The 17,230-nt window shown below is 38.2% G+C and overlaps 1 protein-coding gene across 2 annotated transcripts in view; it reads left to right on the plus strand.

Moving 5' to 3' along the window:
* MED13L (mediator complex subunit 13L) overlaps positions 1–17,230 on the plus strand; it is a 280,583-nt gene that overhangs the window by 212,529 nt on the left and 50,824 nt on the right. For both annotated transcript variants that reach the window (XM_066260496.1, XM_066260495.1), the window contains exons 5-7: positions 13,424–13,569; positions 16,109–16,300; positions 16,685–16,873. In XM_066260496.1, coding sequence (XP_066116593.1) covers positions 13,424–13,569; positions 16,109–16,300; positions 16,685–16,873 — 527 coding nt within the window. The remainder of the gene's footprint in view (positions 1–13,423; positions 13,570–16,108; positions 16,301–16,684; positions 16,874–17,230) is intronic.

Below are 17,230 nucleotides of genomic sequence, written 5' to 3' on the forward strand. Positions count from 1 at the left end.
TAAGGAGGAAAATAAGAAAAAAAATATTCTGAACCAAATGATGTGTTAAAATATTTAATAAAATATCATATTTTTCGCTCCATAAGACGCATGGGCATTTTCTTCTCCATTTTTGGGGGGGGGGAAGTATGTCTCATGGAGTGAAAAATATAGTATGTAGTTACCCTGACTTCATAATTTTAAGTAGACCATAAGAAAAATTTAGAAGTATTTTATGTTTATTTTTCTGTTGGTTCCAGCCATAAGATTTATTTTTTTTAATATTAGGGATAAGAGTGTTGTTGGGATCATAAACAGTGCTGTGGATTAAAGGCTACATACACTGTGTGTTTAAAGAAAAATAAAACCTAGCTCTTGCTGTAGGCCCGTGGCCTGGAACGAGTACGGAAGATAAATACTTGCTGATAACAGCATTCTGCCGAATAAGTGTCAGCTCCAATTTTATTTTCCTTTTGCTGGGAAAACTGTGACCTCTTTTGAGTACTGGTGAGTGAGACATTTTGCAACAGTGCTGAATATAAAAGGCTCTGCTCTCTTCTAGGGCAATGCCAAATGGTGGGAAGCCTTTAAAGAACTTGCCAAGCCACACTGAGTGTCAGCTGCTAACTCTGAAAGGGAGCAATATAAAAATGTAGACCTTTTCCTGCTTGTTTGTTGTAGGCAGTGTCTTTTAAAAATATGACTAGAACCTCTACGGGGAATAGGGTCATAAAATAATTGTCTGCTGTTGTACTGTTTATATCTCAGCTCCCATTAAATACATAGCATAAAATAACACCATAACACTATCAGCCCCTTAAATAGAATTGGGGTATGAGAGAGAAAGAGAAAGAACATCTCAGTATGTACCCTCCTCTCCTTTTCCTGCCTCATCTCATTCTAGAAGTTTTTAAGGTAGTTTATATGTAATAAATACAATGAGACAGGAAAAATTGTAAGGCTTTGATACTCATTTGTGATGGAAAGTGCAGTCGTGGCGCATGGAGAAATAGCATTATCACAGCAAATGCTACAGACCTAGCACCCAGTTTAACAGGTTTCCCTTTTTTTTTTTCTTTTTCTTTTTGGCCATTGTTTGACCACATCGGTGAAGTCTTACTTGCTATTGTTCACCTGATTGATGAGTGGCAGCATATTGGAATTCCCCTCTACTCTCCACATTTTGGGTGGTCGTTTCTCCCACTGTGAGCTGGGTGTGGGAGTCCAGGCAGATGTCAGAGGTCTGTCCCTGTTTCTTTCAAGCTGGCAAAGACTCCACCCTGTCTGTACTTAGGCTCCTCCTCAGAAATCTGTCATAGTGGCTGGGTGTTTGTGAAGTGGAAGCAAACATTTATGGTATAAAGATGGACTGCACAAATATATTCTGTAATCTGGGATGATAATAGCATTGTATTTTAGCAGTAAGGAGCAATGGAGGAACTAGTTTGTACTTTCAGTCAGAGAGGCAAAAAGATATATCAAGTCTTAGCTATTTTGGTGTCAGTTCATTATTTTTGTTTCTTAGGAATATATAATGCCTTAGTAGTTTTCATGAGAAAAGTGGTAGAAAATTTTATGTGGTTCTCCATTACCGCCCCCCCCCCATTTCTCTACTCCCCACTTTGTTACTGTCTTTTAAAGTAACAACAAGAAAAAAAAGGATGAAAGGATTTTTTAATACTATGAGTTGACTGACTTATGAGCTCGGTTACAGAACGAATTTAATTCGTATCTCAAGGTACCACTGTACTTAAGAAGAAAAAGGAACCCAAGCATGTCTTGAAGTGACCAATAAAATGACTTTGGTAATTATGAGTTACCTAATATAAATATCACTTGAATCTGTATTCTCTACCAGGTTCATTCCCATTGAATTTTCAAAGGGCTGTTCAGAGACTGACTAAATAATCTGGCCTAGTTTAGTAACCTCAAGAGAGATTTTAACAAAATGACTTTCAAAAACCTCCTTAAATTTTGTGTATGTTGGCTTACGATTTTCAAGCGCACATCACTGAATAGAGGAGCTCCTGTGTCTCTTTTGGCATCTTAAAAATTATCTGACATGGTTTGTCCCATCAGGATGGGAACCCTCACATTCCTCTAGCCTTTGGATCAAGGACACACTGGTCATAGCCTCTGCACTGTCTCTGGCTTCAAGTAGTGAGGCACCCAGGCAGAAACAGAGAGGGCTCCAGGCCACCAGGGCACTGTTCCATTAGTGCAAGATGTGCTGCCGTTCTGTTACCACTGCAGTGCGAGCACTGGTCCCTTTGTGACAGGGAGGATTAATGCGCCACCCCAGTGCCAAATACACTGCCCAAGAACAACGCGGCTTGGAGGATGGAGAGGTAGAAAGCAGTCATCCAGCTTGCTTATTTAGTTCCATGTGTGTGTAATACATGTATGTATGGAGGAAAATTGATCACTGAGGCAGTTTTGTATTGTAACAATGTAATTAGTACCATTTTCTTCTCAGAAGGGTGATGATTCATAGAATGGTAATGCTAATTTAACAGTTCTAAGTACTGTCTTTTATTTTAAAAAACATGTATCATTAACTTTCCTGGACATTTTCATTGCCTTTGTAATTAACATAATTTGAAGGGAAGATATGTGGAATAATGAAAACATTTCAGAGTTTCATGAAATAATCTAATCAGTTCTTATTGTTTGAATGTTGTGCTGCCACTCTCTTAAAAAAAGAGAAAGTGACCGCCAGTCCAACATGAGAAAGGAAAGTATGCTAGTGAGCAAAGGCTCTCCACACAGTCTGACTGCTGCCAAAGCAAACAGTCTATTTTTAAGGAAAGGAAATGATAAAGTAGCATTAGCAGAATATTCCCAAACAGGACCTAGAGAGAGAAGGAGACTGCTCATTGACAGAGATTTGCTTCATGACAACTTGGAAAACTTTAAGATACTAAGTTTATAACACAAAGCATTTAGATAAAATTATCTAAATGTGTTCTATGTTGTGAATTTATCAAAACACCATGAAAAGTTTAATATTCATAATGCATTTTTAAAGCGCATTGCATTCTGAAAACTCGACATAAGTAAAAAAAAAAATCTCCCTTTTAAAAAGATTTAGAATATTGTAAGGGAATAAAATGATGTGGAATACTAGTCGTTCGTGGGTTGTATTTCTGCAAGTTCTTTCCCAACTGCACAGGTGCAACCCACACCAATCCCTGTTTCCTAAGTAAACAGTTTAAAAAGTTGCCTTCTTTTTCTTTCACTGGATATTGCATACTACTTCTTATTAATAATTAAGCTTCTTCCCACTTTAAAAATATGCACTGCACACACCAACTATTCTTGTTCTCCAAGTGATAGAACTTTCTAAAGAACAGAAATTTGATCTTTGGTTGTGGCTAAAAACTACATTCACCGATTCAGTCACTGTTAAGTTTTGTGTGGCTTGAATTGTTCTTGGGGATACAGAGGCCAGTGGGACACACATGGTTCTTCTTAGGAAACTTAAATTTTGGTGGAGAAAATCATCAAAATAAATGATTGCCAGTTTTGACAGTTGTATTTTTTTCTATGAAGGAAAAAAATTGTGTTATAGAAGCATTAGATGTGTGAATTAATGTAGCAAGAGATGACGGAAAGATTGAACAAAACCACATTTCTTTCTTTATTGTAATATAGTTTTGTTTATTGGATCTCTGAGAATATAGAATTTTAGCCAAGTATGACAATAAGATGGATCATAGGATATTTTAAAAATAATAGAAAAACTTCAGACCTCCCCTTATTCAGTAGGTTCATGTCATTCCTTACCAACTAATAATTCTTTAAGATTGCACAGGGTACAAACCAATATAAAATATATATGACGTTTTAAAAAGGTTTAATATTAAAGTACAGAAATTTTGACTCAGGGATACTACCAGAATTTCTCTATCTTTACGTTTTTATCCCATTTAAATTCTTTGGGATCTTGCTGGGCATGTTAGTGAGTGTCAGAGTTCCATGTCCGTACTTTTGTTTCTTTTCAAGTTTTTAAGTACTTTGCTTAGGAAACTGTAAATGCTCCAGGACTGATTCTGGTCTTGTTTATTTCCATATCCCTAAATCTAGCAGTGTCTGGCACAAGATAGAGATGTGCTAAGTAAATATTCGTTGATTAAAGGAGTTCCGATATTATGGCTGCCAAGGAAGTAGTAAGGGCTCTTGGTAGTAGAGAAGAAATAGGTCTCTTTGGGAAGAGCTAAATGAAAAGGCTCTCATGGAGAAAGTAGACGTGACACTGCACTTGAAAAGATGGGGTTTGAGGAGAGTGAATGAAGGAGTGGAAAGCTATGTGGGGTGACAGGAACATAGGTGGGATATGTACGATGTGCTAGCCCAGGCATGGCCAACATAGGGCCCGCCGGTCACATGCGGCCCACGTAATGAGTTTATGCGGCCTGTGATTAAATTTTTAATATTCCCCGCTACTTTAAAATCTCAGCTACTCAGAAGCGGAAGCATCTTTGATTATTGGAAATTGAGATATTTAAGAAGATAGTGATGCGCGGAAAAGAACTCCCCGTGTGTGACTAATCTAGGGTTAACTTCCAATAATTGGTCAAATAAATTTGCAATACTTCTTTATTTAAAAAAAAAATCCATTATAAAGATTTACAATGTTTGTACTCCTCTGTACTCGATATGAACTGTTTGACGTTTAGCGGCGATGTGAAACTCACATTCTTTTGGCGGAGTTTGCCAGTGCGCACCCAAGGTCAAACACTTCGTTATTTTTCTGGTCAAGTGTGCTGAATCAAGTGGCATTGTAGCACAGACAATAGCTGCAGTTGATAACTGAAAACGTGTCCAGGCTGTTTGTAAAACAAAATAATAGTTTTATTTGCGATATAACCCCTTTAAGCTCATTCTGTTAATTAAATATTGTTTCAATTGATTGCGGTAGTTTGGATATTTATACGGTATGTAATTATATTTTTATTAAAATAATATTGTATATTAAAATGTTTTTCACTCACATTTATTCATAAACAAATTACATAATAAAATTTTGTTTACGTAAATGAATCATTTTTGTATTTAACATTTTTAAATTTTAATATTTTGGCCTGTGAAAATGTTTTCTTTCTAATCTGGCCTGGGGACAAAAACTGTTGGCCACTCCTGTGCTAGCCACTCCAGACTGGCCATCACTGAGAGTTTGTACAGGGAAGTTACACCAGAGTAAGGAAGACCTGGTTTTGATTTTTTTTCCCCTCTGGACAGCAGGGAACTATGATGTAGGATTGAGTAGTATAGATTTTGATTGCCATTGTGTTTTAGGAAGATTGATTTAACCATACTACTTACGGTGTGTAATAGAATAAAGGCACAGAATTCCTTAATGGCATTTACTGAAGAGAGTATCCTTCCAATCTTTATGTGTAGTCCTTATTTATTCTGTGCTATTCTCCTTTCTTGTTCAGAGAATGTAAATTACTTTGGGTCCAAAGAAAGTGACGCTGTGTTATACTCCATGGCTGTCAGCATTGTGCTCTCAGCAGGATCCCTCCGGAAGAGCTATTAGCAAGACTATCAGAAATTCTCAAGACCAGGGATAGGTGTCCCCTAGTATATTTCTGGGTGGAATATTGTAGCTTTGTGCTCGTGCTCTTCTGTGGCTTGTGACTTAGGGTTCCAGGCTTATTTCCCAGTCTCCCAGCATAGTACCCAGAACATCTTAGAGGGAAGCTGTGAAGGATCACAAACTTACTAAGTATGAATGCAGTACCTGCCCATAGTACATACTAAGTCCTGGGGTTGAAAATGATAGATAAAAAATGGTTTCAGTCTTCACAAAATTTAGTCAGATGGACTAGACATAAAACTTATGAATACTGAAGTGCTTTGACTGAGACATACCTAGAGAAGTATGAGAGCGTTTAGCTGCTTCTGAGACTTTATAAAGATAATCTCTTGGAAAAGATGAGTAGGAGTTAGATGGAGGGCAGGGGTAGTTTATCTAGACAAAAGAGCAGCCGGAGCTTGCCTGTAGTTTGTGAAGCAACAGGGCACGCGTGGGAAGAAGTGTCCAGCCTGGAGTCAGACTGGCCGGGGAAGCTGCGGGAGCAGCTGACGGCACGCTTGTGTGCTGGCACAGCATTGAGCATGTCCTTCTCAGCCTTCTTCCTGCGCTGATTGCAAGATGCTGTGCTTAGCTCTCTGGCCCTGCACAGCAGAAGGGCTTTCTCATAATACAGGGTGTATCTCTATATAGTCCTCATCAGTCCTAGTTTAGAGAAATGGAAATATGTGGCCTAAAACCATGATGTCTAGAAAGCTCCAAGGTGAGGTGGGAGTCAGTTGTTTTGACTGCTCACAAAGTGACATTGCTCAGGAGATCCTTAGAAACAAAATATTTTGGTGGGTTCTTCCTTAGTTCAGTTTGGAAAGAAATAGGTCTTTGAATCTTGGAATAAAGTGTTAGAAATATCAGGTGAAATGTTTTGAGGTGTACTTGTAGCATAGGTGATATAATAAAATACCCAGAGGGAGAGTGAGGAGGGAGAGGAGGTGAGGGAAAGGGGAGGGGGAAGGAGAGGGAGAAGGGCAGAGAAAAAGGGAGGGAAAAGGGGAAACAAAAAAATTTTAAACTTTAATGAGCTTCGTAAGTCATGTTATATATGATACTTAAAATAAGAATTAGTTTCGTATTTTGAAAACAGTTTAATAAATTGCTACAGTGAGCCTGACCTGTGGTGGCGCAGTAGATAAAGCGTCAACCTGGAAATACTGAGGTCGCCGGTTCGAAACCCTGGGCTTGCCTGGTCAAGGCACATATGGGAGTTGATACTTCCTGCTCCTCCCCCCTTCTCTCTCTCTGTCTTTCTCTCCTCTCCCTCCCTCTCTCTCTCCTTTCTAAAACGAATAAATTTAAAAAAAAACAACAAACAAACTTTAAATTGCTACAGTGATTCTTTATCTCATCAGTAGTGTTTGTATAGGACACTTAAAATGACAATCTTGTAAATAACTTCTAGACATAAGCCCATTTTTTGTTTTTGTTTTTTGTTTTTTACAGAGACAGAGAGAGAGAGAGAGAGGGATAGATAGGACAGACAGGAACGGAGAGAGATGAGAAGCATCAATCATTAGGGTTTTTTTTGTTTGTTTGTTTGTTGTATTTTTCTGAAGCTGGAAACGGGGAGAGATAGACAGACTCCTGCATGCACCCGACCTATCCACCCGGCACGCCCACCAGGGGCGATGCTCTGCCCACCAGGGGGTGATGCTCTGCCCCTCTGGGGCATCGCTCTGCCGCGACCAGAGCCACTCTAGCGCCTGGGGCAGAGGCCACAGAGCCATCCCCAGCGCCCGGGCCATCTTTGCTCCAGTGGAGCCTTGGCTGCGGGAGGGGAAGAGAGAGACAGAGAGGAAGGAGGGGGGGGTGGAGAAGCAGATGGGCGCTTCTCCTATGTGCCCTGGCCAGGAATCGAACCCGGGTCCCCCGCACGCCAGGCCGACGCTCTACCGCTGAGCCAACCGGCCAGGGCCTCAATCATTAGTTTTTTGTTGTGACACCTTAGTTGTTCATTGATTGCTTTCTCATATGTGCCTTGACTGCGGGCTTTCCGCAGACAGAGTAACCCCTTGCTTGAGCCAGTGACCTGGGGTCCAAGCTAGTGAGCTTTTGCTCAAACCAGATGAGCTCAAGCTGGTGACCTTGGGGTCTCGAACCTGGGTCCTCTGCATCCCAGTCTGACGCTCTATCCACTGCGCCACCGCCTGGTCAGGCCCATTTTTTGTTTTTGTTTTTGTTTTTCTCTGAGACCCAGACAGACAGACAGGAAGGGAGAGAGATGAGAAGCATCAATTCATAGTTGCATCATTTTAGTTGTTCATTGATTACTTCTCATATGTGCCTTGATGGGAGGGCACTCAGGCCAAGCCAGTTACCCCTTGCTCAAGCCAGCGCGACCTTAGGATCATGTTGGTGATTCCACGCTCAAGCCAATGACCCCACGATCAAGCTGGTAAGCCTGTGCTCAAGCTAGCGACCTTGGGCTTTCGAATCTGGGACTTTGGCATCCCAGGTCGATGCTCTATCCACTGTGCCACCACCAGTCAGACAGGCCTGTTTTAAAAAAACTTCCTTCAAAATTGCAAACTCTTTAACTCATACTTTTGCACATATACGTAATGTTCTTTTTGTGGAATGGCTTTTACTACTTTTCTCTTTCTAAAGATCCAAGCCTTGGCCCTGGCCGGTTGGCTCAGTGGTAGAGCATCGGCCTGGCGTGCAGAAGTCCAGGTTTGATTCCCGGCCAGGGCACACAGGAGAAGCGCCCATCTGCTTCTCTGCCCCTCCCCCTCTCCTTCCTCTCTGTCTCTCCTCCTCCAGCAGCCAAGGCTCCATTGGAGCAGAGTTGGTCTGGGTGCTGAGGATGGCTCCATGGCCTTTGCTTCAGGCGCTAGACTGGCTCTGGTCGCAACAGAGCGACCCCCCAGATGGGCAGAGCATCGCCCCCTGGTGGGCGTGCCGAATGGATCCCGGTCAGGCACATGCGGGAGTCTGTCTGACTGCCTCCCAGTTTCCAGCTTCAGAAAAATACAAAAAAAAAAAGAAAAAAGATTCAAGCCTTACTTTAAATGTGTCCCCTTTTTTCAGATAAGCTCGTCTCTGACCCTTCTCTTTCTAAAATAGCACTCATCATTATTTTCTATCTAGTACCGTATTTTTTATAACACGTTATAGAGAATTTAATATTAACATTAATACTGTATTATACTAATCATTTTACTTCATGTCGACTATTTGATATTAGTACAGGGAGAAAGATACGACAATACCCCTAAAGGGGTAACATGATCAACAGAAGGAATTTCAAGGTTGCAAGCCTGGAGCCAGTAGAGAGACAGAAAGACTTCTCAGGAGAGGAAGAGAATGGTGTGGGAGTGTTGTTTCAGAGCAAGGCAAATAGCAGTCCTCTAGCACTCTGGGCAAGGGTGAGGCAGATTCAGCTGCAGACATGTTTTAGGTGAATAGGTTAAATAAAGAATGATCTGAATCGGTCCTGGGTTACTGAGTAAAAAGTGGAGAATAAACGGAGTTGAGAAGGCTTGGAATACTTGTCAGGCGTAGTGCCCTGGGAGACTAGGGGTGAGCCATCAGTTTTAGTTTGATTGAGTGAAATTACAGTGTTTTGGGTTCTGTATATTCATTTGATAGTACCTTCTAGTCTCTACCAGTAGGGTGTTAGCAGAAGTGATGCAAGGACTGGTTTAAGTTACATATGTGATCTTGTTCATGAGTACGTGTATTCTGTAGGAGTTAATGGAACGTTGACCTGAGGTAGAACGCCATGAATGTACTCTGAGCACTGTGTTAAGAAGGGGGCCTGAATTCTCATTCCAACTGTGCTCTGAATTGCTTGTGTAACTTTGGGCGCACCCTGCCTTCCCCTTGAATTAGGAAGGCATTGAGCTTTATCATCTTCATATCTTAATTTTCAAATGATGAAATTGTATGAAAGAGATGGAGTTGACGGATTAGAGGTTTAGATAAAAACGGTATTGGGTGAGAAGAAATAGGAACAGATATAGAGTTTGTAATAGCGTTTCCCTCCTAACTTTCTAATAACACTGTTTAACAACATAGCTGTAATTGTATTTGTAGAACTCTTTGTTTTTAATAGCCATTCAAAAATGCAATCTCATTTTACTTATATGAAGTATAAGGTGGTAGGGGTAATAATTAATATCCTTATTTATAGCAAGCTAACTAGAGAAAAAACATTACATTTTAAGCCTAGTTCCAGTTGTGCCTCTAAGACTGGCAATGGCAGACCAGACTTTTAGCCCTGATTTCTCATCTGTTAAATGAGGGGTGGGGTGGCTTTCAGATTAGACTACCTGAATTTTACCTTTAGTCAGGCAGATTTGTAGATCAGAGAAATATGACAGTTATATATCTGCATTTTATCAAGACGTTTGACAATCTTTGTGATTATTCTTTGTAGACAAGAGATAGTAGTAAATGAGTGAATTTGTAACTTGGGAATTACCAGATAAGATGAACAAGATTCTGTTCCTCAGTGTAGTCTCTTTCACCATTTTAAACAGTGACATGGATACAGATATTGATGGTATGCTGGTGAAATAGCTGTATGTTGAATAACAGAATCATAATCAAAGATGGTCTCAGCAGGCTTCAACTAAGAGCCAAATATGACAAGATGAAACAGCACAGATTCTTCTAGTGCGTTCCTCTAGCTGGGCCAGCAAGCACAGGACAGGAGGGTGGGGGCTTCCTTTAGCTCTTACCTCCAGTGTGTTCTGTGTGACATAGGGCACCACATTCAAAAAGTGTTAGACTCCTGTAATTCTCTCTTTCTCCACCAGTCTTGCCCTTTTATTCCCCAAGGACAATCAAGATTATTAGGTTTTTAAGGTATATCATTTCAGAGAAATTTTATGCCAATGTAAGCAAATTTTGTATGCATATATTTTCCCCCTTTCCCATTTTTATACAAATAGGACTATAATATTCACACTCTTTTGTGCTGTTTTTTCCTCTTTTTTTTTTTATGAGTTTATATTGGGGATTTTTTCCATAAAAGTATGGTCATTTTCTTTGTAGAGATATATCATAGTTTAGTTAACTAGTCCTTTACTGATCGACATTTTGACTGTTTAACTATTATAAGCAATGCTGTAATCAGTGAGTGTACAATAGTTATTTCCTGTGGAATGAAGTCTTAGAAATTGTATTGCTAGGTCAAAGGAGAGTCCTATTCTAGTCACAGTACTGTCAGCCTTGCCCTCTGGCATCACATAATCTTAGAAAAAAAGAATTTGCTAGCTGGGAGGGGATTTCTTCACAGTCAGATTCAGTGGTTGTCAAGGTATGGCCCTTAGATTAGGAGCAGCAGCAGCAGCATTTGGGACCTTGATATGAAAGCAGATTTGCGAGGCCCACCCTAGACCTCCTGAATCAGCACCAGGGCCTGTGGTTTGTGCCAGCAGCTGATTCTACATAAGGAAACTGGAATCAGAAAGGTGAAGTAACTTACCAAATATTATGCCATTATTGGTGATCTCTGTTATATTTCAACTATAACTTCCTGTTTTTCTTATGTTTTAGTTAAAAAAAAATTTTGTTTTAAAACATCTTGTTTTTAATTAAAGTTATCAATATAAACAATGGGTCACTGATTCAATTCCTACCTTTTTCATTTGGGTTTCTCTGTGTATTTTGGGACATAGCAAATTCAAATGAATACTGTATTGAAATTTTCACCAGGATTCTTTAGATTTAGCTGACTTTTTAAAACCAAACCATAAATTGGCTCCTTGTTATTTTTTCACATACAAGTCTCTTTGTTGTCTCAAAAGGGTGACCTCTGACTTCTTTTTCAGACTCCTTTGCCATCATATCACACCATTCTTCCTTTTAGAATTTCCAAACTGTATTCTGCTCCTACCTACATGACTCCTCGCTTCATGCTTTCTCTCTGGCCTTTTCTTTTCTCTGTGTGACTGAAACTCTATTTTTACTGGTTCTTCTTGAAGCATTTGGATCTTCCAAAATAAATAGATTAGTACACCTTAGCCTTCCTATAGCATTCTGTTTTTCTTCTGTTTTCTGTATATGCCTGGCTTTATTTTATTGATATGTGTTCATATCGCTCTTTTATTATTAGGTTATATGCTCTCCGAGGGCAAGAACCATGTTTTAATTCAGTATCACTTCAGGCTCCTTGCACCTCTCTTTGCTTTTACTAGTTGATAGATAAATATTGGTTACATATTTGTTCTTATGTACAGTTGGGAATTAGTGAAAAATAGAACACATTCTGTGCTGCCCTCAGTATCTGTCACTCTAACCAGTTAGTTGCTTTATAAATATGCTGTTGACTACATGGGATAGTAGGCACGAATAGGGTAAGTCAGCTCAAACCCCTACACTGAAATATACAAATGGAAAATTAACCAGCCTGCAATCAGCAACTTATATTTTGATCCTATTTGCCAGGTGTAATATTGTTTATTTAAGATTATATGCTTCTAGCATTATTTTTATAAATAAAGGATAGTTCATTATTATTGGTGATACTGTTTTATACCTGATATGCATTGTTTTCTCATTGTGAACTTGGAACTTAAAAATTACAGTATCAAGGGGATGTTTAAATTTTTAACAATTCTTACAAAATTGTAGTTACTGTTGTAAGTTTACTATATTGTGCTAAAAACCCATATGCTAAGACTAGGTGTTTCCTATTGATGAAACTTCCATTCTAGTGAAATAATGCTTTCTCAGGTTATCTTAATGTACTTGTCAAGGAAGAATATATGCTTTGCTGTATGATAGAGCAGATGTTTTTATCATTTTTGTTTCATTTTTCCTTAAAAGCTTTACAGTTTTTACTTTAACAAAATTTAATGTTTTGAGTAGTAGTCAAAATACACTTTATAATATTTTAAAGAACTTTTGAAAAGAAGCAAATCTTGGACATTTTTTATTTTAAATTTCTTCAATTGAATTTATTTGGGGTAACACTGGTTAATATTGTCATATAGGTTTCAGGTCCTAATTCTACAATACATCTCTGTCTACACTGCCCTTTCCCTCCAAGAAAAGTGGAGATGATTTTTTAAATGGTGGTTGCCTGGCTTACAGTGATTTGACTCATCAGCATGTGTTCTTATGAGCTGTATTGAGAAGTGGAGTTGTATGGCTGGCTCAGGGCCAGGTTAACAACTTTGAAATAATGTACCACTATAATAATTTTGAAATTCTTTTTCTCCAAGACACACAATTTTTGTCAATTTTTAGCTAATTGTGTGAAAAATGGGATGTGTTGAATGCTCTAATGAGGTTTTGTGATCAGAAGTAAATTGTGAAAATAAATATAATAGATTACCAGCTAATTTAGATACTTGTATCATTGTAGCAGTTGTATAGTGGGAATTTATATACAGCAGTGTCTCTAATTGCTGTTTTAACATCAGACATTTCAACCTCACTGTAATGTTGGAAGCTTGTAAATTTGATGTTATTGTTATGTCATACCAAACCTAAGCAAAACTATTTTGTCATTGTCCCTAGAATCAGTTAAAAGCCTGTTCAGTATATGAGAAGGTAGGAAAATGCCATTCTTTTTCTGTTCTTAGGTGTTTTGTAAGTCAGCATAGGAGACTTTATGCAAATGAAACAGAAAGCTTTCTGCACAATAGCTTTCAGAATTTCACAATGCTGCATAACTAATTTTTCAGATTTATCTGACAGCTTTAATTTAGTTTGCCAACACGTTATTGTTATATTACTTGTCCACAATCAACTGGAAATTTATGCTGTTAATATCATCAGAGGCAAGCATTGCTGGATGGTTGATAAAGTTAAGCTGTATCCCATCTGTAGTTCCTGTGTCTGGCGTCCATTTTTTATCACAATATAGAGCTGAGTTTCGCATTGTTTCTTTTTTAGCGAGCATTTGTCCTGTGCTTTCACATTCTTTCTGCACGGGGAAAGTAATGTATGCACAAGTGTGGAGATTGCCCAACACCAGCCAATTTATTTGATCAATGAGGAGCATATACACATGGCTCAGTCTTCTCCTGCACCATTTCAAGGTAAGTGAATGGTGTTGCCCTCGCTCTCCACCCTTGCCCCTATTCAGTGGATAGCTACCTTGCCCAGTAAGGTTTTGTAGAATGAGATGTTATCTTAAATGGACATTTTAAAGGTAAGTGTAAGGGTCAATTTCTCAAGAAGAAAGACCAATATTTCACAATTAATTATAGCTTGGTAGGGTTTTTTGTTTGTTTTCCTGAAAGTTTATCACATATACAACATGGTCTTATGTGAAGTTGTATTGAGAAATAAAATGTAGAGAATTTCCTTCAGAATGAAAGAAAATCAATAAGTATTTGGAAAATATAATCCAATGAGTAATCGACAAATCTTATAAATTAAAGGTTTTTATTGTTTTGTTTGTTCCATGGTTTCAAGAATGTAATAACTTGCAGATAATTACTATTAGATTTAGTATTTGAAATTTCAACCCAAAACAAACTTCTATAGTTGTATAGTGTATAGTTTCTTCGGGGATGTTATTAACTTTATTATTTTTCTTTTAATTATAGAACACATTGACTGTCGGCATTTGATTGTAATTTAACATACTCATATTTTTATTAATTCTCAGCTTATCACCTAAATATCACTAAAATAATTCCATGTTTGTTTTCTCTAATTGTATATTCTATGGATCTTTGGTTTTCTCTTTGGAATTCAAATTTTTCTGTGAATAACTTCTAAATATTTCAGTATTAGATTGAACCAAATGGAAAATATTTTTATAGTTCAGTCTAATTTATCATTAGTAGAAATGTCTGATTAAAATAGTCTTAATATAACACATAGTGTAATTTTAAAAACATATTTTAACAGACATGACTGGAGCGTTTTTATTGATGTAACAGCCTGTCATGAATGTTTTTCCTCCATATTATTTATGATTGCCTTTTGGTTTTCTACAGATGATTCTGATTTAATTTGATGAAAGCATCTGTTTCTTGCCCCAAAGATAATTAAGCCTTTTTTTTAAGGTAAAAAAAGAACATTGAATCCTCATTTAACTGTGTCCTAATTATTACCTACTCCCCCCCCCCCCCCACCTCCCACTTGCAACACACATTAAGCTATGTTCTTTATTATTCTGTAGTTTGGGGTGGTGTTTTGTGTATGAACTACTATAAAAAAAAACACCCAGTTCTCAAAAATGTACACTTGAGAGTTGTACAGGAGGTGCATATTATGGGTTGTCAGAATTATTTAAATACTGTTTCCTTGACTGTGAGGGTACCGAGGACCATCTGACTTCATTCTAGACTTGATCACTCAAAATTTATTTATGATAACAAAAGGAATAACTAGTCATAACGGAAGGTAACTAGTCTAAGTTGGTAAAGATACTTTTAGGAACACCAGGTCCCTATGGGCCAGTTATTTTAAATCTTACTGGTTTGTTACTATGGCAACTCATAGGGGACTTTTGTGAGGCATTGTCCTGCTTGTTTCCCATGGCCAGTGTCGGAGGTGCATTCTCAGGACAGGTGCTGGGCTACAGACAACTGTAGTGAGCACAGCTATATTGGAGTGGGAACTTCCTAGAAGAGTTAATGTGCGAAAATTGCCTGTGATTAATTGTGGAGGTTGCAGTCACTAATTTTATCCCTTTGAATCAGTGAGGAACAGCAGAAAGGCACCCAGAAATAAATATGTGATGTCTACAGCTCTGTCTTGATTGATGTGGTGATATATTATCCAGCTGTTACAAAATAAAACCATAAAAAAAAGAACAACCCATTTAATAACTATGTGGAGGTTTTTAAAAATTAGGAGTAAGAAAAAGTGACCTTTATCCCCAGAAAAGTGTTATTTGGAAGGTTGAAATACTCACCCTGAGGCTTAAAGCTGTGTGGACTACACACAATTCTCTGTTAACTACATTTTTGTGTCTAGTTTAGTGAAAATGACATCAAGGTCAAATACTGACAGAGAAAAATAGAAGGATTTTGAGTCCTTTTGTAAAGTCAATTTTATTTAGAGTTATTTCATCTATAAGTCTGTTGATAAAAACAATCATAACTGAAATTATAACTAAGCAATATTTTAGAATTGATAAATTAGGACTTTTCTGCTATTACTAGTTTTATTTATACATTATTTTTAAATTACCCCAAATTTAGGAAGTCTCAGGAACCATACGAAGAGTGTTTAAGCTCTTGGCAAACTTTGGGGTTGTATGTATTAAATGGTTTTCTACTGTTATGGAAGAGTCAGTATTTACATTGTATAAGCTATTATCAAACAGATGGATATAAGCTTTAATATATACATAGTTATATACATTATGTTGATATAGCTGTCTGATAGTATTAAATCTTCCCCATTCCATTTTCTTCAAAAATCGATTTGAGAGGTATATAAATAAGAAATAGTAAAATGAGAAACTTTAAAAAAATTACACTTCGAAAGGAGATAGGAAATAAAGAGCAATGTCCATAAAGTGATGCTGTACTTTAACCTAAAATTACCACGTACGTTGCAATTCACTTAGGTAGGGATTACTACTGTGATCTATAACGAGTCTCCTTTCTGCCCCAGTCCTGGTAAGTCCATATGGATTGAATGGCACGCTGACAGGCCAGGCATACAAGATGTCTGACCCTGCCACCCGCAAGCTGATGGAGGAGTGGCAGTACTTCTACCCAATGGTGCTGAAGAAGAGAGAAGAGTCGAAAGAAGAGGAGTTGGGGTATGATGATGATTTCCCCGTGGCAGTTGAAGTCATTGTTGGTAAGAGAAAATATTTTGCCTGAAGAACTTTATACTCTCTTTATTTTCCTTAATTTAAAAAGATAATCACTCAGATTCATCAAAAATAATCCCTATAATTTTCCCATTTTTTAAAATTCTCTCGACACAGTGGTATATGCTGAGTAGTTATCTTGCCTGCAGCACCAATGGTCCCTGTATTCCAAATGCTATTATTGTAATGTTGGAACACATGGTTAAACAGCTATTAATTTATAGAAGAGTGAAAATATCACGTTTTTCAGCACTTCATGAGTATCTCATTTTCACTAGAGAGCTTTGACTCTGACTACTGGAATAGTCAAGTTGACAGTCTAGCGTGAACTCTTTCTCAGGCCTGATTTTCTCCTTGCTCTTTCCTTATAGGTGGTGTTCGGATGGTTTATCCTTCAGCTTTTGTTTTGATCTCTCAGAATGACATCCCAGTTCCTCAGAGTGTTGCCAATGCTGGAGGCCATATTACAGTTGGGCAGCAGGGACTTGGTAGTGTGAAGGACCCAAGTAACTGTGGAATGCCTCTGACCCCCCCCACCTCTCCAGAACAGGCTGTCATTGGTGAGTCCACACCAGCAATGTCCTGGGTGGGGGAGATCCCAGAAAGGGGCAGGGGGAAACTCACCCTGAGAAATTCTTGGTGGGAACTGTACAAAATGGAAAAGGAAAATGTAAACAAACAATTTATGTGCTTCAGAATTTTAGTCTTTACTCCAATTAAATGATTTAGTTGTTTCTCTTATGTTCTACACATACATCTGTCCCTTTATACAAATGTGGATGCATGTGTGTACATATGATCAGGATACAAGATGTTGGCTGCTTTTAATTTTGCACCAATGGAAGACACTAACTCAGAGAATGACTGAAACGTTTGCTCAGTCTGCCATTGCCACCCAGGGACTTGTCTTGGATAGC

Source organism: Saccopteryx bilineata, chromosome 2, assembly GCF_036850765.1.
Source record: "Saccopteryx bilineata isolate mSacBil1 chromosome 2, mSacBil1_pri_phased_curated, whole genome shotgun sequence".
Taxonomy (NCBI): Eukaryota; Metazoa; Chordata; class Mammalia; order Chiroptera; family Emballonuridae; genus Saccopteryx; species Saccopteryx bilineata.